The following is a 25617-nucleotide window of genomic DNA, read 5'->3' as shown; positions in this document are numbered from 1 at the left end:
CAAAATAATGTAATTACACATTATACAAATACAGAGTAATATAAAAACTATTCAGTAACACAAGTAATAATGTAATAAAACAATGTAATATCAATAATAAAATAATAACTATATACTAACAAGGTAATAATTTATTAATTATGCAGTAACAACATAACACAATGTAATAACACAACGTACTAACACTAGGTAAGAACACGTTGTAATAACTGTAATAACACTAGGTAAGAAAAAAAAATGTAATAACTAGTAACACTAGGTAATATCACAATGCAATAACTGTAATAACAGTAGGTAAGAACACAATGTAATAACTGTAGTAACACTAGGTAATATCACAATGCAATAACTGTAATAACACTAGGTAAGAACACAATGTAATAACTGTAGTAACACTAGGTAAGAACACAATGTAATAACTGTAGTAACACTAGGTAAGAACACAATGTAATAACTGTATTAATACTAGGTAATATCACAATGTAATAACCAATAACACTAGGTAAGAACACATTGTAATAACTAATAATACTAGGTAATATCACAACGTAATAACCAATAACACTAGGTAAGAACACATTGTAATAACTGTAATAACACTAGGTAATATCACAATGTAATAACCAATAACACTAGGTAAGAACACATTGTAATAACTAATAATACTAGGTAATATCACAACGTAATAACCAATAACACTAGGTAAGAACACATTGTAATAACTGTAATAACACTAGGTAATATCACAACGTAATAACCAATAACACTAGGTAAGAACACATTGTAATAACTAATAATACTAGGTATTATCACAATGTAATAACTGTAGTAACACTAGGTAAGAACACAATATAATAACTGTAATAACACTAGTTAATATCACAATGTAATAACTGTAATAAAACTATGTAAGAACACAATGTAACAACTGTAATAACACTAGGTAAGAAAACAATGTAATAACTGTAATAAAACTAGGTAATATCACAATGTAATAACTGTAGTAACACTAGGTAAGAACACATTGTAATAACTGTAATAATACTAGGTAATATCACAATGTAATAACCAATAACACTAGGTAAGAACACATGGTAATAACTAATAATACTAGGTAATATCACAACGTAATAACCAATAACACTAGGTAAGAACACAATGTAATAACTGTAATAACACTAGTTAATATCACAATGTAATAACTGTAATAACACTAGTTAATATCACAATGTAATAACTGTAATAAAACTATGTAAGAACACAATGTAATAACTGTAGTAACACTAGGTAAGAACACATTGCAATAACTGTAATAATACTAGGTAATATCACAATGTAATAACACTAGGTAAGAAAACAATGTAATAACTAATAAAACTAGGTAATATCACAATGTAATAACTGTAGTAACACTAGGTAAGAACACATTGTAATAACTGTAATAACACTAGGTAATATCACAATGTAATAACTGTAATAACACTAGGTAAGAACACATTGTAATAACTAATAATACTAGGTAATATCACAGCGTAATAACCAATAACACTAGGTAAGAACACATTGTAATACTGTAATAACACTAGGTAATATCACAATGTAATAACTTTGTTTTTACCTAGTGTTACTAATGTAATAACTGTAATAACACTAGGTAATGTCACAATGTAATAACTGTAATAAAACTAGGTAAGAACACAATGTAATAACTCTAATACCACTAGGTAAGAACACATTGTAATAACTGTAATAATACTAGGTAATATCACAATGTAATAACCAATAACACTAGTTAAGAACACATTGTAATAACTAATAATACTAGGTAATATCACAGCGTAATAACCAATAACACTAGGTAAGAACACATTGTAATAACTGTAATAACACTAGGTAATATCACAATGTAATAACTGTAGTAACACTAGGTAATATCACAATGTAATAACTGTAGTAACACTAGGTAAGAACACAATGTAATAACTGTAGTAACACTAGGTAAGAACACATTGTAATAACTGTAATAACACTATGTAATAACTCAACATAATAACTGTAATAACACAATGTAATAACTATGTAATAGCACCACAAAGTAATGCACTGTAATAGTGATGTAGTGAGACGATGTAACGATGTAGTAACACAAGGTAGGCGAGATAGACAAGTCTGTGCCCACTGACCTGCGGTGAGTGCAATGGAGCCCAGAGTTTTGTGCCATGCCACGGCTTGTTCCCCTTAATCCTGTGTCCCAGTACAACAGGTAGCTAGAAAGACCCCTGTTGCGCACTATGTTCAGTGCTGTGTATTCATATATTCACAAATATCTATTTGTATAGAGTCATGCTAAAGTAAATGCCTCATAATAGGATTTTCACTGTACACAGAGTGAATGTGTGTGTGTGTGTGTGTGTGTGTGTGTGTGTGTGTGTGCACAGTAGGACTCTCAGAAATGACAGAGTAGGTGTTGGCCCTTTATTAATATAAAGGCACACAGAATGCAGGGCACAGTGTGATACATGCGTGGACTCACCCGCACATAATTCAAACATACACACACACACACACACACTGCCACAGGTTGTCATGACTGCAGACAAATGCAAACAGGCAACATCCCAGCACATCCTCCTCTATGTGACTCCATTACATACACATGTGACATTTAATGAAGTAAAGCATTCAGAAGGTTGTTTCAGTTCAGTCTGTGTGTGTGAGTGTGTGTGTGTGTGTGTGTGTGTGTGTGTGTGTGTGTGTGTGTGTGTGGGTGTTTGGGGATCTTTATGCATGCATCCAAATATGTTTATACAGATGCATGTGTGTGTGGGTTGGGGGGTGGAGGGTTTGTTGTTGGATGAATAAGGTGCCCAAGGCATTGAAACTGATTTAAATGAAGAGTGTGTGTTGAATATTCAGTTCTGTGTGTCAGTAGTCTAACTTGAGGTTAGTTTAGCCAGCAACACACACACACACACACACATTCACATTCCTCTCTTCTCCTGCTGATCACACTCTTGAAACCTTCTGAAAGCATGAGGGCCATCTGTCCCACACATGCACACGTACGTGCACGTGCGTGCACACACACACACACGCGCACACACACACACACACACACACATAGTTGACTCATACATGTGAGTACAATACCTCGAATGTAGCCAACTGTAGTGAAAGTGGGAGAAAATGTAATCATTTTAGTTGGTTGCAAAAGCCTTCAGCACATGGATAAAACAGAGTGTTAAGACAAAAGACGTCCAATAATCAAAGCAACGCTGGATGGCTGGTGTTCTGGACATATCTCTCCCCCACTAACTGAGTGCTTTTCCACTGTGGCATGATTATGGTAATGACCCCCGGTAGGACAGCCCTGGGTGGATGTCCTTGTGATAGAAGCCAGAGGAAGGGGTCGGCGTAGCTGCTGGGGCCCAGGAGAGGGGCCTCGGGAGGGGAAACGGGACTTACAGGGCCTGGCTCACACCTTCTGATCCGTACGGGAGGGGAGGCTATACATGTAAATTACAGGCTGCCCCATGGATGCCATGAAAGGGAGATTGAGGTTTGGAACTTTTGTGTGTGTGTGTGTGTGTGTGTGTGTGTGTGTGTGTAGAGGTGTGAGGGTCCACGAAGCCGCTGGCCATCAAAGGGGCTCTTCTCAGGTGCCATGGAAACGCCCTCAACTCTCCTTGCCTACAGTCAAGAAGTGTGAAAGATTTTCCTCAAATGTAATGTGTTGCTGAATGTGTCAGTATGTGTGTGTGTGTGTGTGTGTGTGTGTGTGTGTGTGTGTGTGTGTGTGTGTGTGTGTGTGTGTGCGTGCGCGCGCGCGTCCATGTGTGTGTGTGTGTGTGTGTGTGTGTGTGTGTGCAACTGCTCAGCTCTCGGGTCTGTAGGCACAGAGAAAGAGCCAATGAGTTACGGAGGGCATGTGGATGGTTAATTAAAACGCCACGCCGCTGCTGAGATGGAACATTCATGGGAGATTATCTCTGCTTTAAATGTCTGCACAGGTGGCAGGGCTAGTCACTGTGTCCAAAGACCTGCATGTCTACAAGAGAGAGACAGAGAGAGCGGTAGAATGTGTGTGTGTGTGTGTGTGTGTGTGTGTGTTTGTACATGTGTGTGTTCCTTCATGCGTTTATGAAAGTATATAGACAATGCTCATTCATATGTATTCATTTGTCCTGTCTCTTCACTTCTCTGTTTCGCTCTCACTCTCTCTCTCACACACACAAACACACACACCTGGATTTTTTTATCTGCCTTTGTCTCACCCATTCCCCATTCAGTGGTGGGCAGGGCAGAAATGATTGGAGTGACAGCTGTGGGAGTCGGTGTGAACATGGTGATGGATGGATGGCAGACTTGATTACCATTTAGGGTGTGTCATAAACAGGGGTGCTATTTATATGGAGCCGCGTGCCTGACAGCTCCGAATGCTTACGGACGACAGAGGAGCTATTACAGTAGATGAGAGATTAGCATGATGGGAAATGCACAAGTTAATCACCGGAAGACAGTAAGGAAACCTGCAAGTTTAAGGAAAGCAGGTTTGTACAACAGTGAGCTGGAGAATGATGTGTATGAATGAATGAATGAATGAATGAATGAATGAATGAATAGAATTGCATGAGTAACTGTGGGGGGAGAGAGAGTGACAGAGGAAAAGAGGGGAGCAAGGAAGAGAGCAAGAGAAAGATGAGAGGGGAGGTCATCACTAGACTTATTACATGAGGTTTATTATCTCAGTCAGAGCTCATCATGTGCTGAATCTACAACACACACACACACACACACACACACACACACTCACACACACACACTCACACACACACACTCACACACACTCACACACACACACACACACACACACTCACACACACACACACACACACACACACACACATACACACACACATACACACTCACACACACACACACACACACACACACACACTCACACACACACACACACACTCACACACACACATACACACATACACACACACACACACACACACACACACATACACACACACACACACACACACACACACACACACACATACACACACTCACACACACACACACACACAAACATGTACACATACACACACACACACACACACAACGCTGGCTGTAGAGCCCACGTCTGGGCCTTCACCCACGCGTTGGCTTCCAGCTGACCCACACACACCTCACTCCCACCCTCTCCTCACTGAACCTCCTTCTGTGGGCGTTAGAGGTGGTATGGGGCTGACCTTCCCCTACGTGGGGGTGACAGCTCAGACGTGCTCTCTGCCGCTCCCCCAGGCCCTTCCTGTTTTAGGCTTTTAGGAAGCGCATCCCAGGTTTGTATCGGCCCGACCCCACTCGACCCTGTAACCTGGTGACCTGCATTCATGACCAATCTGTATTTATGCCCTCATGGGACGCTTTTATCTGAAGTAGCTTACGTTAGGTAGTCCTCGGAGAATGACCCGGGCTTAAGTACCACCCCTGAGGGCACGATGGCGTCTGCGAGCCGATCTCCACTTCGTGGGCCAGTCTTCAGCAATGCCTGCACCGGTGCTGACCACCAGTCAGAATCTCATACCACTGCAAAGATCTCATCATCAGCTAAAACTATCAAGCCCTGATCTAGGAACTGCGCCCCTGCTCTGACCCACATTCCAGAGAACTGCCATTCCCCATCCGTGAAGATTGACTCCCTACAAATAAATGATGTGCCTTCTGAAGTGGCCGGTGTATAGAGGAGTATCTGACCTATTGATCACAACAGCCATTCGCCATTAAAAAGGATTGTTGAGTGCCATTAATCCAGGGATCGGCCGGAGTGGTGGCGGGATGGTATGTGGCGTCCCTCCACCCTCCGGGAGCTTATCCATCTTCGCTGTGCCCTACGACGGCGATCCATGGAATCATTGAAGGGCAGTGGATGAGGAGGAGGGAGCCCATCCCAATGGCCCATAAAGAAGCCATTCGTGTGGAATGAGACGCGAAAGCGAAACAAGCTAGCGCCGTGTTTGTCTGGAGGGCAGTGGGTGCATTTAGCGAAGCGCTACCTGTCGCCAGTAGCAATGGCTTAGTGAAGAGCTACCTGTCGCCAGTGAGTCATTCCGAAGTGGTTCGTAAAGTGCCGGCAAGGGTTTTAGCAGCAAGGGGGGGTTAAAAGGGCAAAACTCTTGGCCGAAGCCTATTTCTGTGGGGGGTAGGTTTCAGCAGCCAACTGAAGGGAGAGTGAGTGAGTGAGTAAGTGTGTGTGTGTGTGTGTGTGTGTGCGGATGTGTGTGCTCAGGCACGTGTGTGCTCAAAACTGCAGGAGTGTCAAGTTCTGAAGGTCAGATCACGTTCGGATCAAGAGGGGACCTGAATGCTAAGAGAGTTCCTGTTGAGTTTCGGAGATGACTTTTTCATAACCTGCCTTCCAGTGGCTGATTGTCTCTCAATTAGAGTCCAGTGAGTCTTTTTGTGGGCGTACAGGTGAGTAGGAGCCTGACAAAACAAACCAAACTGAAATAAACAAACAAAAAAAGACAGTGTATGAAAGCAAATCAATTCGTAAGTCATGAAGGGCCGAAGGATCTCTGTCTCCACTGCTGCAGAACAAAGCACTACAGGCCAGTTGTAGTGAAAACACTGACTGGGTGGTTCATATGAATAGAGTAGATAGATGGGAAAAGGTGACTTAGCTGAGTATGTATGACACAGAGAGAGAGAGAGAGAGAGAGAGAGAGAGAGAGAGAGAGAGAGGAGTTCAGCTATACGTTCATGGTAATTTACAGCATTGTTTTCTAAGAAGACCAAAATGTTTGTCTACTCCTGATTCTGAAGGCAGAGTTGGTACCCAGCATTTGTTTAAAGGCACTGTACTGACCTTTTTGGTTGTCATTCCTGACACGTTTGATAAGTTAGACCAGGAAATGGCATGATATGCTCATTATGGAATTTTTGGCAATTCTACCTAGACTGGGTGCTGGGCCCTGACAGTGCGTACAAGGTAAATGTGTGTGTGTGGGTGTAGGTGAGTGTGGGCGGTTTTTTGCCCACTGATGGCACAGTAGCAGGGCGGCGGGTATGCGTTGGCCAGCACACAGATACCAGTGTGCACCAGGTTGCAAGTGGGTGTAGCTCGCCCTGCTTACCCCAGTGCCATCCACCATGCCAGACACAAAGATCTGCCACTTTCCTCCATTAAACAGCCTCACACAGCTGCCAGGAGCACACACACACACACACACACGTTTAAACTAACATGAGAACAAAGCCTGTGCCTGTGCTCCATAGCTTTCAAACACAGCAAGTCTTTAAAAGTGGCAGCGAGTGTCACACGCCAACAATGGGAATCAGAAAAGAGACAGAGGCCGACAGAGGGAAACAAATGGTAACACAGAGAGAGAGAGAGAGAGAGAGAGAGACAGAGAGACAGACGCAGCATCAGATCGAAAAGTGGCTGCCAGTGTTATTGAGAGGTAGTGAATAGAAGGCGGGGGAAGCCGCCCGGATGCGGAAGGGCTCCGAGCCGCTCGCGGTGTTCATTCATTCCACCCATTACCCCGTCTGGCTGGCAGCAGGAGTCGAGCCTCGGCTAAGTGCACCCGTTCTAATTGTCGTGCTAATAAGGCAGCAGTGAATAGGCCCTGCACAATGAATCCCACAGAGGTGTGCTGTGGTTGGTCCTGAGGCCAGACAATGGTCAGACCCCAGGGTAACCCTCCTTTCCTGGGGGCGCACGGGCACGCGACTGCACCCGTTGCCGCAGAGTTTTGCTTCAAATGTACCACACGTCGCCAGCACCGGAGCGCCCATCTAACCTCTTTGGCAGCGTCTGGGCTGTAGAGACCTCGACGGTTTCGTGCATCTCGTTGGTCCTTTTCACTCACACGCAGCGTGAGCCTACCGGAGAACCGAACGCGCACTGCCCAAGAATCAAACCTGTAACCTTTGAGTTACGAGCACCTCACTCTCCCTGATCCACTCACCCAGCTGAGCTCCAGGGTCATGCTTCAACTTCACCTGGAGCTGGGAGAAGTTTCTGGAAAGAAGTGGAGCCATCCAGGCTGCTGCCAGGTCCCCTGGAAGCCGTACAAATACGGCTAACCACTTTTTCCTTTCAATAGCTCTCTCTCTACATGGCCCTGTGGCCGCGGACCTCCGTGGCCACCGCAGTTACATCATCCCTGGTCTCGGCGCTGGAATTAGCCGGCCGGACAGAACCCCACATTGAGCTGCTTGGGCCTCCTGTTGGAGAAGGATATTGCATTTCAAATCAGAGCCGGGTCTCTTCTTCCAGCAAATCCAATAACTACAGAAAGGTGACAAGGTGGGATTTATTGCTGTCTTCTGCTTTCGTGAGAGTTTGTTTTTTTTTTGTTTTTTACAAAATCCAGATTTTATTCATGGAACTGACACACGGCTAGGACTCTCTGACACTGTTACACAATGGCACTGGCTATATACCTCCTTAGCAGCTATTCATGTCCGTACAACCTCCTAATGTGGCCCATGACGCTTCATTAATTTTAACATTAACTTTTTGCATCTCTTTATCCAATTTGCGCTTAATCCGTGCTAACGCTGGACTTTTTAGTATTCCTAGGTGGTGCAAGATTGGTGTCAATGCTATAAGTAAAATTTCTCTTGAATTCTCTTGAACTGAGTTAGTTATTAAGCACGTGTTTTATTTATTCATTTATTTTTGATAAGTGAGTGCCTTTGTGTGTGTGCATACCTGAGCGTGACAGCTAGAGAGAAAGAGAGCTGCATATGGTCATTCCGGCAACGTCATCGGCTGTGAACACATCCGTCTCCTAGAACAGGAAGCAGCTGGACCTGGACTGATGTGACACACTTTTGCTGTGACACATGTCACAGTGCAGAGCGCTACACTTCCTGTGTCTGGCCAGCATCACTGTGCCACCTCACTCTGCCCCCCAGATTCGCTAATCTGATCCGAACTTGTAATGGAGGGCGGGAGGGCGGAAAATCAGATTGGGCTGCTGATTCATATCTGCTTTGTATGTGTGTGTGTGTGTGTGTATGTATGTGTGTGTGTGTGTGTGTGTATGTATGTGTGTGTGTGTGTATGTATGTGTGTGTGTGTGTGTGTGTGTGTGTGTATGTGTGTGTATGTATGTGTGTGTGTGTGTGTGTATGTGTGTGTGTGTGTATGTGTGTGTGTGTGTGTGTGTATGTATGTGTGTGTGTGTGTGTGTGTGTGTGTGTGTGTGTGTGTGTGTATGTATGTGTGTGTGTGTGTGTGTGTGTGTGTGTATGTATGTGTGTGTGTGTGTGTATGTATGTGTGTGTGTGTGTGTGTGTGTGTGTGTGTGTGTGTGTGTGTGTATGTATGTGTGTGTGTGTGTATGTATGTGTGTGTGTGTGTATGTATGTGTGTGTGTGTGTGTGTGTGTGTGTGTGTGTGTGTGTATGTATGTGTGTGTGTGTGTGTATGTATGTGTGTGTGTGTGTGTGTGTATGTATGTGTGTGTGTGTGTATGTATGTGTGTGTGTGTGTGTGTATGTGTGTGTGTGTGTATGTATGTGTGTGTGTGTGTGTGTGTGTATGTGTGTGTGTGTGTGTGTGTGTATGTATGTGTGTGTGTGTGTGTGTGTGTGTGTGTGTATGTATGTGTGTGTGTGTGTATGTATGTGTGTGTGTGTGTGTGTGTGTGTGTGTGTGTGTGTGTATGTGTGTGTGTGTGTGTGTGTGTGTGTATGTATGTGTGTGTGTGTGTGTGTGTGTGTGTGTGTGTATGTATGTGTGTGTGTGTGTGTGTGTGTATGTATGTGTGTGTGTATGTATGTGTGTGTGTGTGTATGTATGTGTGTGTGTGTGTATGTATGTGTGTGTGTGTGTGTGTGTGTGTGTGTGTGTGTGTGTATGTATGTGTGTGTGTGTGTGTGTGTGTATGTATGTGTGTGTGTGTGTGTGTGTGTGTGTGTGTGTGTGTGTGTGTGTGTGTGTGTGTGTGTGTGTGTGTGTGTATGTATGTGTGTGTGTGTGTGTATGTATGTGTGTGTGTGTGTGTGTGTGTGTGTGTGTGTGTGTGTATGTATGTGTGTGTGTGTGTGTATGTATGTGTGTGTGTGTGTGTGTGTGTGTGTGTGTGTGTGTGTGTGTGTGTATGTATGTGTGTGTGTGTGTGTGTGTGTGTGTGTGTGTGTGTGTGTATGTATGTGTGTGTGTGTGTGTGTGTGTGTGTGTATGTGTGTGTGTGTGTGTGTGTGTGTGTATGTATGTGTGTGTGTGTGTATGTATGTGTGTGTGTGTGTGTGTGTGTGTGTGTGTGTGTGTATGTATGTGTGTGTGTGTGTGTGTGTGTGTGTGTGTGTGTGTGTATGTGTGTGTGTGTGTGTGTGTGTGTGTATGTATGTGTGTGTGTGTGTGTGTGTGTGTGTGTGTGTGTGTGTATGTATGTGTGTGTGTGTGTGTGTGTGTGTGTGTGTGTGTGTGTGTGTGTGTGTGTGTGTGTATGTGAGAGTGGAAAGGTCTTCGTCATGTCTCTGTGGAGATGGGAACTGATGAAAAGAGTGAACCCCCCCGGGGCCAGTTTAGAGGCGAGAGAGCACGGCCGTTCCGCAGGACTGCCCCCTCCCACGTGCTTGCTCGAAGAAAGATGAGGATTGGAACTATATTCGTTCTACAGCGTGGGCTGTTCCTGTCATCACCCTCCAACACCTCCTGTGGCCTGCACCATGCCAAGATGAGGTCAGGAGCCGATGAACAACACCCTTCAAACGCCAGGCATCGCAACTGAGACGTGTCAGAGTGCTGTTTCTGTACCAATGATCCATTCTTCCCATCACCCCGTTAAGTATATTTAGTCACTCTGTGTCTGTAATTGTATTCGGATGTATGTAATGTCATTTATTTGGATATAACAACAACAGCCATGGCGACCGGCTCCAGGTGCGATTACCGTGTTTGGAATCAGATTTAGGTCTTTTATTGGCTCTCTTGAGTGTGAATTAATAATGTCAGAAACCTTAGCAGACCAATCAACTGAGCAGTCAGTACACCACAGGATGAGGACGTAGCTCAAATCCAAACAGTATGGACGGTTCCCATAATCAGGGAGCTTGTGAACATTGCCAAGAGTTGTCATTCCTGTATGGTCCAAACAGTAGAGATGGAAAAACCCTTTAATCGTAGCTCAAAGCCACTGTTTCATTTCGACTACAAATGGCCCTAAGTATTGAGTAAAAAAAGAAGAAACAGTTTCACTCTCCACCTACTTGTCACCTGTTTCTTTATATTTTCCCTGACTTTGCACTGGATGTTTACTATAATCCCTTAGCCCTGATTATTTCTCCGAGCTGGAGTGGAGTCTTTGTTGTCTCACAGGGCAGCGACGACTGTGGTTCTCTGTGTATCTGTGCATTGATCTGTTTTTACAATCCAACAGCATGAGTTCCGGATCCTTTCAGATCTTTCCACAGCTTGTCAATACCACACTAGAAGGCACACACACACACACACACACACACACACACATACACATGTACACACACACACACACACATACACATGTACACACACACACACACACATACACATGTACACACACACAAACTTTTGCAAACACCAGACATACACACACACAAACACACACACACACACAAACTTTTGCAAACACCAGACATACACACACACACAAACACGCAAACACACACACACACACACACGCAAACTTTTGCAAACACCAGACATACACACACACAAACACGCAAACACGCACACACACACACACAAACTTGTGCAAACACCAGACACACACATGCAAACACAGATACAGACACACCAACACACACGCAAACACACCCATGACATGCTGATGCATACACACATACACCCATCCTCATGCAAATTCAGACACATACATTTGGCTCTTGGCAGTCAGTGTGAAATCTTTGTGTGCATGAAGACAGGAGAGTGAGAGAGGTGCACTCTTCCACACTCTTTGTCTATGTGTGCAACACCTGACACAAAACCAAGAGTTGTGGTAACACACTGTACTAAAGATTCCTGATCAGTGTGGATATCTTCATGCACCAAGGCAGCAGTCCTGTGCCACTGCTATACTGCTGAGTAAAGGGTCCAGGTAAAAACTGCTTAGCTTTAAACTCATAACCCTTGAAAGATGAAAGAAATCATACAATGTCTTTCTGTTCAATTCCTGCTCCTGTTCATTTACATTTATTGCTGTGTTGGTCATAGTGTTTCATCAACAGTGTTCATAAGTCCCACCTGTAACGACGGACAACAGTCAACAACGATGGACAAGACCAGAGAAACAGTATAATAGATTTGAAAAAAATTTTTTTTCACCCAAACCGATTTTTAAAAGTTTTTGAAAACTGGGGGTCAACACGAATGCGCAGGAACTTTAAAAAACAGATCGTCTTGTCATTCCTCCAGCATAAATATCTGTTTCTGTTGTGCACAAACTGTGTTTGCTTCTCTCACAGTATTACCTTAGAATGCACAAAAAAATGCCAGGCGATCACAAGCTTTGAGCAAATCGATTTGGTTTTTCTCAAGGTGTAATTCAATCAGGGGTCTTCTTTGCATTTACAGACATTTGAGTGGCAGATTTAATTCTGAAGGGCATCTGTCTTTGGGCAGCCTCACTACCCACTCCATTGTCAAAGACGCAACGGTAATATTCCAAATTCCATCGTGCATATTTTATGCCATCTGAGAGTGGAGAAAGTTCAGCCAAAGTCTGAAAACAATATTTTTTCATTTGCCTACCTCCAGAAATTCCCAGGAAGCAACGGGTTCCAGGTCCATGAATATTCCAGTTTGATTTGCATTTGCATTAGCATCCCTCCTGCCTTTTGGCCGGTGCACCTTTCAATGATCATGAATCTTTCATCACCCAGTATTCTTTAGGCCTACGCCATCAGTCCTTGCGAGCGCCTTATTTGCTCCCTTGATTGCTTTGAATGTAATTATTTATGTAAACAACAGTGTTTCCAAGAGGCTATTTATGTGGGGCTAAGTATGTGTGCGCTGAGCTGGGCAATCGCGTCGAGGCGTTCTTTCATTATACGATAATAGTGAAAGACTGTCTCAAGCGTCTGTCTGCTTCCCTTGCTTGCACACAATGTCTCCAAAGTGTAATTGATTTTCCTTTCAGCTGCTGTTATTTAAAAGTAGGAAAGCGAAGTGGACAAAAAGGTCACCTGAAAATTCCTAAACGTTTGTTTATAATAATAATAATATTCAAACTCAGATTTTTATTTTATTCCATAGTGTATTGATAGACTTTGTAGCTTTATTGACAGCTTTATATCCACTGAGCCCAGTAAGTTAACTCTAAAATATGAGGGACTTCTTTTACTGAGACATTACCCAGATATTCTTGGTAAAAAAAAAGAAAAATATCCAACAACCATTTTGGGACCCATTTTGTAGCAATGTGTAGCCAGACGATTGGTATGAACGTGGTCTGTGGAGATGATATTCGACTGTGAATGGCTATCATATTCATTTTCATGGAGAATGGGTCAATATCGCCTGCAAATCTTCAGGGTCCACCGCAGAAGGCAGAGTCTTGGATGAAAGTGAAAAGATATATTGTCTTTGTGTTCTTGCCCTTTGACCTCATCTCGTTGGTCCCATCAGTACATAAGTGCTGAAAGGGTGGTATAAAGCAGACCTTTTGTTTTAAACCCTGAATTCACAACACATTTGTCTGCCAAGCCTGCTGATTGCAAAAAAAAAAAAAAAAAAAGTTTTTAAAGGGAAAGAGACACATCCATCGTGTACAGCCCTGAAGATGCAAAGTGTGCTGTTGATGAGCTAGGCCAAGTGTTGTTCTCGTTTCAGAGCCGGAGTGGTAGAGGCACTTGGCTGTGCTGGCTGTAGTTCTGACAAATGTGGCTCCTAATCATGGGAGGAAGCCTTGGGTAACCAGCAGCCGGTCAGATTTATAGATCATGTGGATGGGGAGAGATATACTGCAGCACAAAATACTGCCCAACACTCAGCCAGGCAGGAGAGGGGAAATATATATATAACATTTTGTTTTAAAAACCTTACCCTTAAGGTAAGACTTTAAGGACGACTTTAGGTTTTAGATCCAACCTCATCTCTAATAGTGAGACTATCCAGGAGCATGGCTGGAGGTTCCTGCTGGAGTGAGACTATCCAGGAGCATGGCTGGAGGTTCCTGCTGGAGTGAGACTATCCAGGAGCATGGCTGGATTTTCCTGCTGGAGTGAGACTATCCAGGAGCATGGCTGGAGGTTCCTGCTGGAGTGAGACTATCCAGGAGCATGGCTGGAGGTTCTTGCTGGAGTGAGACATCCAGGAGCATGGCTGGACGTTCCTGCTGGAGTGAGACATCCAGGAGCATGGCTGGAGGTTCTTGCTACAGACTCCTGCTTCCCATGAAAGACCCACAGAAAGGGAACAAAGGGTTAAATCATTCACAGCGTGGTTCCAACACACAATACTAAAACACATAGAAAACTGTCCACAGCCTATATAGCTCTGTTTCCTATCCCCCTGGGCTGTTATAGGAGACAAATTCACTTCTCTCCACTGTCCCTCTGTCTCCGAGGGGAGACACTCTCCTCTCGCTGCTTTTCTTCTCTCTTTCATCTCACCTCCTCCCTCCCTCTCTCTCTCTCTCTCTCTCTCTCTCTCTCTTTTCTTCCGAGAGCCCCTCATGTCTCTGTGCCGTGATTCCATGTTGCCTATTTCCACTCTTCTGTCCTCCACTATCTATTCAAAGTGTTGCTCCCCTCATCCTACCCCTCGTGGGTCCCTCTTGGCAGACATCTCCTGCCGGGTGCCAAGGGAGACGCAGCCAAGCGGCTCGTCTGATCAAAGGCCAGCGGGTTCTGCCGAATTTGTTTGTACGAGCACGGCAACGGGGCGGAGGCGCGGGACAGCAGGACGCCGCGTGCTCGCGAGAGCCTGTTGCCACTAATCTGCTTGCAGGAGTCTGCTCTGCACTTCCTGCATGGTCTGGGAATGGCCATGAGATGCCATGTGGTGAATTGCTTGCAAACAAAGAAGTACAAAAACAAACAAAAAGCCTGTCTCCATTCATAAAGGTACTGTGGAGAAACACAGGGTGGACCTGATGTGCTCATTTTTGACACAGAGCTGCCACATTTCACTGTGTTTTTAAATAACTTGTTTATTCTAAACAGTCATTACCCACTGTTTTTCTTCAAAGGGTGATAAATTTAGCAGCACTATTGTGGACACGTATAGGCTCAGACATGCAGTTGCACGTATTGTACACACACGTGGACACACACACACGCATAGGCATACACATGCGCACGCGCACACACTCACACACAGACGCGCGCACGCGCGCACACCCACACAAACAAACACACACACTGCGGACGTATGAGAAGGAGAAAAGCACTGCAGCAAGGCAATTTGTCTTTTGTGATAAATTCCCATCTATGTCTCTGGAGATATCCAGCCCATTCGGACAAATCAACACATTTTTCACTCTCCCACCTTCTTTCTCTCACTCCATCTCTCATTCTCCTCCATTGATTTTCACTCGTGCCTATCTTTCTGGTTTTGATGTTCTTTTCAGTGCATGCACCCCTTTCTAAAGAAGGAGCAGAAACCATTCAAATCCAGTTTAATACTGGAGCATAAATCCTTTTTTAAAATGGCTCTTCGTGGTATTTTTAACACAGCTTAGCGATATTTTCCTATACATTTATTTCAAATGTAAGCGAAAAGACTTCTCATTTGAAGTCAGATGATGTCTCTTTTTTCACAGCTGTATTAGTTAGCATCTGTGCAATTGGCGGCAAAACTCCGAAGATGCCGGCGTAGCAAACGCTCACCTGAAAGTCTCGTTTCGCCCGTCGTTCATAAGACTGGCATTTCAGAGGGCTAAAATACTGCGCGCGCTTTGAAGGAGCTCGAGACTTAGGCGGCGAGCACACAGCAGTCTCTTGTTGATAAGGAGTCAAATCAAGGACGAGGGGGGCAGTGTTGTTCCACCTCCTGTCTCGGCCGAGCCGGCCACAGTAAATTACAAACAGCAGCGAGCCCACCCTAATCTATTACCCACGCCGACGTGTATTTGCGCGTGCGCTTACACGCGTAGATAAAGACCACACGCTCACTTCCCCGCCATTCAAACACAAAAGCGATCTCCCCCCAAAAACGCACCTGCCCGCACGCTGGTTCCCACTGTCTTTGTTGTCTCCTAATCCGTGTTAACGCCGAGAGCAGGGCCTTATCGGAGCTGATTTTTTGACAGGAGCGAGGGTTTGGAAGTAGAAGCGTAGAGCCCACTTTGGTGAAGGGTATCAGAGGGATTGCATCCCTGTCGGGCGCGGTGAATGGGTTCGTTCTTATGGTCGGAACGCGCCGGAATGTGTCCGTCACCCTGTTATTTTGTATTGTAATGGAGTCCGCCTCCTTATCGGCACACTGCCTCGCGCGCGCTCCGGCTGGGTGTTTCCCATTACGACTCCTGTGCTCCGTGTGGTGCGTTCTTTAAGGGACGGAGTTAATAGCTCGTCCCAGACCCGGGTCTGGTGGCAGGGCTCCTGACAGCTAAAGCCTAGCCAAGGTGGAAATGAAATGGAAACGTTAGCTACATACCTGGGGCCCTGTGACAAGTGAAAGCCTAATTACAGTGCCATGTGTGGGCGAAAGGTGTTCACACACGCACACATGAACCCCCCCCCCCACCCTCACACACACGCATGCAGAGACAAACGCATCTAACCTGGCCTCCTTCCAGTATTTTTTCTTGTCATGTTTGGTGTTAAACACACACACACCCGCATACACGTGCACACGCTGAGAGAGTGTCTTCTGGCTAAACCTGTCACTTTCTTCACAGTCTCACCCTCTACTTGCGCACGCACACCTTCTTGCATCCCACTGTGCCACCACACTGTGACCTTAAGCAGTGACTGCTGCCCCAGCCACTGTTGGCAATTACACAATCCTCGCCCGTCACTCTGCTGTGGCCACTCACTGTGGCAACTAGCTCGTCTCCCTGGACAATGCCACGGCCTTCCCAACAGCGCAGGAGACTCTTTCGGAGGCTCAGAGTCTGTACCAGGAAAGACTTGTACACGCCTGTTTTCAAGCGGGTGCTTTTCTTTGTAGAAAGTCGACGAATGTTTTGCAGGTCACAAACAGGAGCCATTCCTAATTGGTTGGTTCCTCCATCAGGAGCGTGGCTGCTGATTGGTGCTCTCCTGTACATGTTTATGGGAGGTTTTAGTGCAGGTCAACAGAGGGTCCTTTGGCTCATATTAACACCTGTCCAGCTCATGGCTTTCAGAGCCCAGAAATAGCACACTTCCTCAGCGACACATCTGGGAATAACCTGCTCCCATTGTGTGTGTGTGTGTGTAAGAGAGAGATGGAAAACCTACCAAGCTGGTTACCCACAATTCAAAGCAGAGACTTTCTCTTAACAGAGTCTTTAGTTCTTTTTCCTCACTTCCTTCTTCTATGCGGTCTTTCCACTCCAACGGCCAGGAAATCATCCACAAAAGCAAAAGGTCAAGTGACTGCGTCCCCCTCTCAACACCGTCTGTATTTAAGGAGCAAAGACAGAACATGGCACAGGGCAAGCTAGCATGAAATTGTAATGCTGTAATATGTATTACAGTTAAGCTGGGTGGGAAAGGGGGCTGGTGCTGAGCAGAGGACTGAATGTGTTACGTAAGCTTAAGTCCGCAAGGCACAGATGAGGAACCTCATACGGGACACTGTAGAGATTGTGTGTGTGCGTGTGCATCTCGCTGATGGGCTTGGAGGTCTCCATCTCTGGACACACACACACCACACACACACACACACACGCACATACACACATACACTCTCACACACACACACACACACACACACACACACACACACACGCACACACACACGCACATACACACATACACTCACACACACACACACACACTACACTGAGCACATCTGCTGTGTGTAAGAAAGAGTAAAAATACTGAACAGTACAGATTTTTTCTTTTTTCTCTTTCTTTCTTTGCTAGAATTTGTGTGCTTTTTTGGCAGATGGTAAACGTTTTTGTTCATCTTTCATGAAATTAAGATATTTTATATTTCATAGGTTACTGAATATAAACTGCGAAACAAAATCTGCACAGTAAGTCCCTGTCAGTAAAGACGTAAAGATCCTAGAATAGTAAAATGACATGAATAAATCTTCTAAGCCGCCATGAAAGCCTAATAGACCTCAACTATTGTTTCCTCAATTTTTCATTTTTGACATTATAACAAAAACAACGTGTTTATTTACAGCCAGTGAATAAAGTCGTTAGCATAATATTAATATTCAAAGATATCTTAGATTCCGTCTTATTTTCCATCCTTTCTGTCACTCTTTCTTGCCTATGACAGCAATGCATCAATGTCCACAAACGAGACCGCCACAGACCACACGTTAGACTGCGAAAAGTATTTACTGTTCCTGGAAAGATATTAAAAAGATTACTTTAGCGCTTTAGCGCTTAATAGCCTTACATCGGTGTCTCTGATGCACTATTCACAACTTCGATATAAACAAACCAACCCACCGACAGACAGACAAACAAACAAACAAACAAAACCCTAGAAACCTGTACTAACGGCACTGACTCGACACGGAGGTGTCGCACCTGGTTGGGCGTTATTATTCGGCGCGATGTGATAGGACATCTTCTAACGCTCTCGGCCAGAACTCGAGTGTCATTGCACACTGCGGATGTCAGTCGAAGCTTAATGCCCTCCCCCGAGATACCAAATATGGCACGTAGTCCTGCTCCATGTCACTAGCCCGGACGGCGGTGCTCCTGCACTGGCGTGTGCGCGCGCGTGTGTCTGTGTGTGTGTCAGGTGCGAGCGGCAGCGACATGACAAGAGCCTCGCGAACGTGGCCAGTCTAATATGGAGCAGTTTAAGACGATAGTTTCGGTGCTTTGGATATTATTGCTGAGTGGAATTAAGGATAGTTACGCCGAGGAAGGTACGTTATGGTTGTTTTTTCCTTCCTCACTGATTTTCTTGACACACTTGTATGGGAAGTCGAGCGGTCGTCTCGACTAGTCTCTTGTTGCAGGTGTTTTTCTTTTTTTTTTCTTTTTTTTTTGTTTGTTCCCAAATTCCAGCACTGCAAAGTTTAAAGCGGCACGGCAACGACTGACTTGGATCTTTTTGTGCTATTTTGCGGTCGGTTTAAACTCATGCCATTCTGACATAGCTGAAGTTAAATTCTGGAGATGTATTGTGTGGAGGATGCTGTGGACTTAACTGCAACCAGGCTGTTGATGGTAATGATGGTACCGTGGCGTTTTGTTGACGGTGCGCTGTGAACGTTGTGAAAACGTTTTGATTCCGAACACGTTCCTTTCTGTGCAAGTGAGTATCGCTCGAAGTTTATTTGTTTTAGCGACTGTGTCGACTCCAGTTTGGACGGCTGCAGTTAGCCTAAATGAATTGCGTTGTAGCTTTTCAAATTTTTTTTCCCGTTTAACGTTAAGTGTCTTCGTTTTTGCGTACCAGCGAAACTAGACGAAGACGTTCTCGTACTTGGAGCCGTGTTTGCATGGCTCTGCTGTTTTCTGCGGAATGATGGCGAATCTTGGTTTAAACGGACATTTGATTCGTGTGGTAACTCTCACGGAGTTCAGAAAGTAGCGGTGATTTCAGGTTGCTCTGTGCTGGGTGATCGTTGGAGGGGTATGTTATGTTCCTGGCCGGACTGCGCGGCACAGGTGAGAAGGGGACTGACGGAGCCCCTCGCCGTGCGGGGTAAAGCTCAGCTGAGACAGGCTCCTCACGGTCACTCTCACAGTTCCCTATGTCGCACACACACACACACACACACACACTTCAGTCATCGCCAGTCCTCCAGTATTGTGGTGCTAAAGTTGATGGGTATGGGTAGGCTAATGAATGTTGTGACATCAGTTAACTGGCGTGAATGGACACTGAAAGCTCGTGTGTGAACTGCCTCGTCCACGTGACGTGCTGATGGCAGCTCCTCGGTCTTGCTCCTGCTAGAAAGAAGAGCTTCCAGTCTGCAGTTACACATCTAAGGGCCTGCTGCCATAACCCCTCTGGGGTTTGTCTTCATCTTCTTTGTTCCAGACCGGTTCTTCATTGGGTTCTACAATAAGATGTGCGTATGGGGGGGGGGGGGGGTGAGTGTGAGTGAGCTGCATGCACGTGTGCACGTTAGATCATATATATATATATATGTGCGTGCGTGTGTGCGCGTGTGTGCGCGTGCGAGTGAGTGTGAGTGAGCTGCATGCACGTGTGCACGTTAGATCATATATATATATATGTGTGTGTGTGTGTGTGTGTGTTAGTGATTGGTTAATAACCTTGCTGCTCTAGCTGCCTTGCTGCTGGTGAATGTTAATGGCTCTCTTCAACAACCAGCCAACTTCCTGGACCATGGGTGTCTATCTTCACTCCGGTGGCTAGAGGCTCTTCTTCTCTCTCCTTCACTCTGTCTCTCCTTCTTCCTCTCTCCTCTCTCTCTCTCTCTCTCTCCCCCTTTCTCTGGCCCTCTCTCTCTCTCACTCCCCCCCCCCCCCCCCACTCTTCAGCCCTAACACACTTTGGCATCTCATCTGGAGGCCTTTTACAGCGCAGGCCGTGGCTGTCGCGTGCACCCCGTCACGGTGAGGGTCAGGGCCGCCGTTCCTGGCACCTCTCTGGTCCTGAACACACACTGCGCAAAATGTCCTGCACTCCACGCCAGCCCCACAGGATCTGGGTGCTGTTCAGACGTCCTCTTCTTGCTCGAAGTCTGTGTTAACTGACGCACCGTTTCAGCTGTTATTCCTCAGAACAGACCCTGATTATCTGTCCAGTATGCCCGTCGCTGTGATGGACAGCGAGGGGTGTCCGAGCGCAAGTCCGGTCCGGGTTTGCTGCAGGTCGAGCGCAGGCTGTTGGGAGGGAACATGTCACTCCGGGAACAGAAGGTTGTAGGCATTTGCTCGTTAGCAGACAGAGCTGTGTCTTAGGCCCAGTCCAAGCTTGACTGTGTGCGTGTGTGTGTGTTCAAGTTTGGTTTATTTGTCACATACATAGTCATACACAGTATAACTCGTGTGTGTGTGTGTGTGTGTGTGTGTGTGTGTGTGTGTGTGTGTGTGTGAGAGAGAGAGAGAGAGAGATGCGTACACAGGGTGAAGTGCAGAGTGTGACAGACAAATAGGGAGACAGAAGCCGGTTGAAGCGGGGTAAAGAATGATAGCCCCATCTGTCACTGCTGTGTTTGCTTTTGTTTTTGTTGTATAGATGCTACATGACAACTGGAGACTCACTGCTGTTCACATGCATCCCCCTGCGCCTTTCCCCGATTTTCCAGAGAAGTCCGTCTTACAAATCTAGGCAGAGCTGGTATTGAGTCGAGCCAGATGGGGGTTCCCTGTTTTACCCTGTGTGTGGTGGAGAGTCACGGAAGCACATCCCTGCTCCTCATGAGTATGTAATTCTGTAAGAGCGCCCCCTGGAGGAAGGGGTTTCTGCACTGCTAACAGCCACCCAAAAAAAATAAAGAGGATCCTCAGTACATAATGGTTTGAACCGATGAGATTATTTATCACAGCGTCCTTGGTGGCGGTTCTCGTATTTGTGGAAGACCACGTGCACGCCGTCTTAACCAGCAGCCCTTTTTAAAGACCTCACGAGTGAAGTTTTGTGGTGTGGATCTGAGAGGGGTTTCTTCTTCTGAAAGACGGGCCAAGGAGTCTTTGGTTCACATCTCCGTCAATTCAATACCGACATAGCTGGCCTGGAGCTGGGCTGAGTGGGCCTGACAGGCTCGCTTTATACAGGCCTGACAGGCTCGCTTTATACAGGCCTGACAGGCTCGCTTTATACAGGCCTGACAGGCTGGCTTTCCAGGCACTGGGGCAGATTGCACGCTTGCACGTGCGGTCATGGCTTAAACAGGGGCTCGGCTCTTCACAGCAGCACAACCAGCCGTGGCCATCAAAACTACCTAGAAAACAAGAAACCGGACACCTATTTATTTTATTATTTGCTTATTGGCTCAAAAGTAAAGGTTATCTCTCCTGTCATGGCGAGTTTAAGCCTGGCCTCAGACGAGCGTGTTGAATTTCGATGAACGTGTTCTAGCTCCGATGACCTTTCCCCACCCCCCTCCCCATCTCTCTCTCTCTCTCTCTCTCTCTCTCTCTCTCTCTCTCTCTCTCTCTCTCTCTCTCTCTCTCTCTCTCTCTCTCTCTCTCTCTCTCTCTCTCTCTCTCTCTACCGCTCCCCCATTTCAGCAGTTTGGGCCCCGCACTAGATCAGGCCAGGAGCTGGCAGAATTCCGCTCGGTTGGTCAGGCTGACAAAGGCGGCTGAATGATCAGCCGTGTTCCCGGGAGCTCGTTGAGGCAGCTGCGGGGCCGCGGCACACGCCCACAGGGCCGGGACGTGCCTGTGCATGAGACCGCGGGGAGCTGGGCTCTGGAAAAGGCACAGCCAGCTCCGGCATGATGGACGGCTGGAGCACGCTGTTACCACTGTGGAAAATGGCCTGTTAGACAAAGGCATGGGTGGACTCCGAAAATTATATCTGACTGTTATTTAAACATAAATGACACCTCGTCTAAACCTTACACTTTTGTGCACGTTTTGCCAAACTGCAATATTTTACATTTTTACATTACATTTCAAATTTTGAGATTAATACTCGGGTATGCTTGTAATATACAGCCAACATGTGGGAATTTGCATGTGTGTATGTGGGAGTGTTTGACAGTGCGTGTATATGTGGCTAGGTGTGTGTGTGTGTATATATATATTTGTGTGTGGGTGCGTGTGTGCATGAGCACGTGTGTGTGTGCCTGTGTGCATGTATATACATGGGAGTGAATGACTTCGCGTGTATTTGTGTGTACTGGTTTCTGTACAACCGCTTCCATGCCTCTGCGTCTTGGCTCAGAGTGCCGCTCGGCTAAGAGCTCTCCTAATGTGTTTTCCATGTCTGCCTGGCTGTGCCGCACCCCGGTACAACACACACACTGCGTATCACTCTCCCACACTTCAGCGCCAACCCCCATCACCCTGCTCCACCCCCTCGCTCTCTCAGCGCACCTGGGGGGAACCTCGGCAACTTTCACTTCCTCCGCTCCGCAGTCCCCGGGGGCACCGCACTCCATCCGACTCCGATCGAGCATTTCCAATCTGGCGCGGGTCGTATCCCGGTCGTGACGCCAAGCTGACGGGGGGAGCAGAATACAGGGGCGGGCACGCGCAGCACGCAGGGTCCTCCGCCAGGACCCAGCCGGTTAGAAGCAGCGTAGGTTCCCCACCCCCTTGAGTCTTCCCGAGAAGCTTGGTGTGTTCGCTTCTGCCCCCCAGATCCCACCAGCTCCGACTGGTAATGAAGGGCGAGAAAGACAATTTGACCTTTGCAGTGCCCTCCAGAATTGTGTGCGCCCTTGGTAAAGTACAGGCGAGCAAAATAAAAGGCGCTGAAAAATGTCCTTGTGTGTCTCTGTTGTTTATTTAAAGAAAAATATCTCAAAAACATGTCATGATTATTGGTACCTGTGTGTTGTATTTCTTGAGCTTCCTCTCCTTGACAATATAACACAGAGGTTTCTGGAAAATGACCATAAACAAACCTCCATAAACAAAGCTCTTCTCCTGTTCATACTGCGTTCATACAAGGTTGCTAGTACCTTTGGCAGGGACAACACGCCCCACACACCATCACAGATCTGCCACCATACTTCCACAGTGGGGAAGGAGCCCATTTAAACAGGACAATCTTAGCACTAAACTCACCTTGGAGTCCAATCAATTTCTGATTCATCAAAGTTCAGTAACGTTTAGTGAACTCTGCTGATTTAGTTTGAGGTTTGAACATTGAGGCTTTTTCCAGATCTGTTTTTTAGGCATTATCAGCTCCACCTGTCTGACTTCTTTATATGAATTTGGTCATATTGGATGGTTAGATATCTTCAGTGTAACTCCAAGCTGATAAACAATAGTGAATTTTTCATAGTTGTTTTTGCTCATCTTTACCCGGAATGTAACACTTCTACAGGATGGAACTACTGGCACTCTGTGTAGCTCAATGTCCAAAAAAACCAAATTTTCCATGAGGAAACTTCCCAGTTGCGTCGAGACTGACCAACTGCATATTGCTCAGTCACTACCGCAGTATCTGCCTCTGCTGTATTAACACCTATAACAGAAGGTTGCAATGTGACATTAAACCAGCTTGTAAATCACAGACATATTTATTGCTCGCTGTGAGCATTCCAACCAAACGTATAAGGCCATTTTAGACGACTTTCAGCATTCACAGCATCCAACAAATGTAAACAAATTTGGCGCAAGAAAATCAGGAAATAATGCGGCTGTCGGTTACATTTTAACATGTTTAATATGTTCTGTGTTGTGTTTTCATACAGTCCAAGGCAAACTGCACTAGCAGTATGTAGTGACGTACCTTGCAGGTATGGAGTCTGGATTTACACCCGTGGGTCACAGCTTAACAAGAACTAAAAGCCAGCAGCCCCCAGTTAGCAAATCGCCACTCTACCTTGCTGCAGTAATTAGTTCACAGTTTATTTCTTCAATGTATTATTAATGGATAAACTAAGTTCTTTAGTTTCCATTTAGGTCCTGACATTTTTGTAAAAATGACAAAAATACGATTATACTTCCCTGCTTTTGATGCATGCACCTTTTAATATCAGTAACATTTTTATTTTTAAGCAGTGTTGCCTATTGTTTCACCACTAAGACAGAATCCATGTATGAACCAAAAAACTTTGTTACTCTTTCATTTGAGGCTTGGTTTCGGTAAACTAAGCGGGAGCTTTAGCATGTTAAGAAGTGCTGCGCGTGTTTGGGGGGCGAGGACAGCGCGGTGTTTGGGGGGGCGAGGACAGCGCGGTGTTTGGGGGGGCGAGGACAGCGCGGTGTTTGGGGGGGGCGAGGACAGCGCGGTGTTTGGGGGGCGAGGACAGCGCGGTGTCTCTGTTTCTGCTCATTAGGCTCCTTCCTCTGACAGACGCTTTGGGCTTGTTTATTTTTCTGAGCGCTCGGTGAAGAGCGAGCCCCTGGCCGTGCCGCATTGGTGTGCCAACATCTCGGTGCCAGCGGCCTTGGCTTTGCCCATCTCCCACATCCCCCCCCCAACCCCAGTGCCCGCCAAGAAGCACTCTGGGCCGCATGGAACCCCATTAATCTTTTGGAAAGGCATTTGACCTTTCAAACTCATTAAGGCTGAGAACCCTGCACATACCGGATATTGAGCCCCGCTGACACCCCCTCAACTCCCTAACACCCCCCTCCCCCATCCACTAGCCCCCCACCCGCTTATCACCGTGACAACGGGAGTGCTGTTCCTTCGCCCGTTCCTCGCCAGGCGGGTGTGACCGTTGACCTGGAAAATTTCCCGACCTTTTAAAGCGCGCTTTCCTGGAGATGAATACGTACATAAATCGCAGGCTCCTGCTTGACCGCCCCACCGCCGCCCACACCTCTCGCACTCCAGCCCAGCAGCCGGAAAACACGCCTCCCTCCAGGAATTCCGTGACATGCCAGAGCTTTTACCGGAAAACTGCTGACTGGGCTCGGTTATCCACTAAGTGATCCCAC

At 46.1% G+C, this 25617-nt stretch overlaps 1 protein-coding gene across 2 annotated transcripts in view; it reads left to right on the top strand.

The window, feature by feature from the left end:
• The first annotated feature begins 18820 nt into the window (after window positions 1–18820).
• Window positions 18821–25617, top strand: part of epha10 (EPH receptor A10) — a 108079-nt gene continuing 101282 nt past the window's right edge. For both annotated transcript variants that reach the window (XM_035531757.2, XM_081710876.1), the window contains exon 1: window positions 18821–18995. In XM_035531757.2, the coding sequence (XP_035387650.2) occupies window positions 18917–18995 (79 nt within the window). In that variant the 5' untranslated portion in view covers window positions 18821–18916. The remainder of the gene's footprint in view (window positions 18996–25617) is intronic.

The sequence above is a fragment of the Electrophorus electricus genome, chromosome 3, assembly GCF_041902795.1.
Source record: "Electrophorus electricus isolate QZ-2024a chromosome 3, ASM4190279v1, whole genome shotgun sequence".
In the NCBI taxonomy this organism is placed as follows: domain Eukaryota; kingdom Metazoa; phylum Chordata; class Actinopteri; order Gymnotiformes; family Gymnotidae; genus Electrophorus; species Electrophorus electricus.
This window is presented reverse-complemented; position numbering and strand designations above follow the sequence as displayed.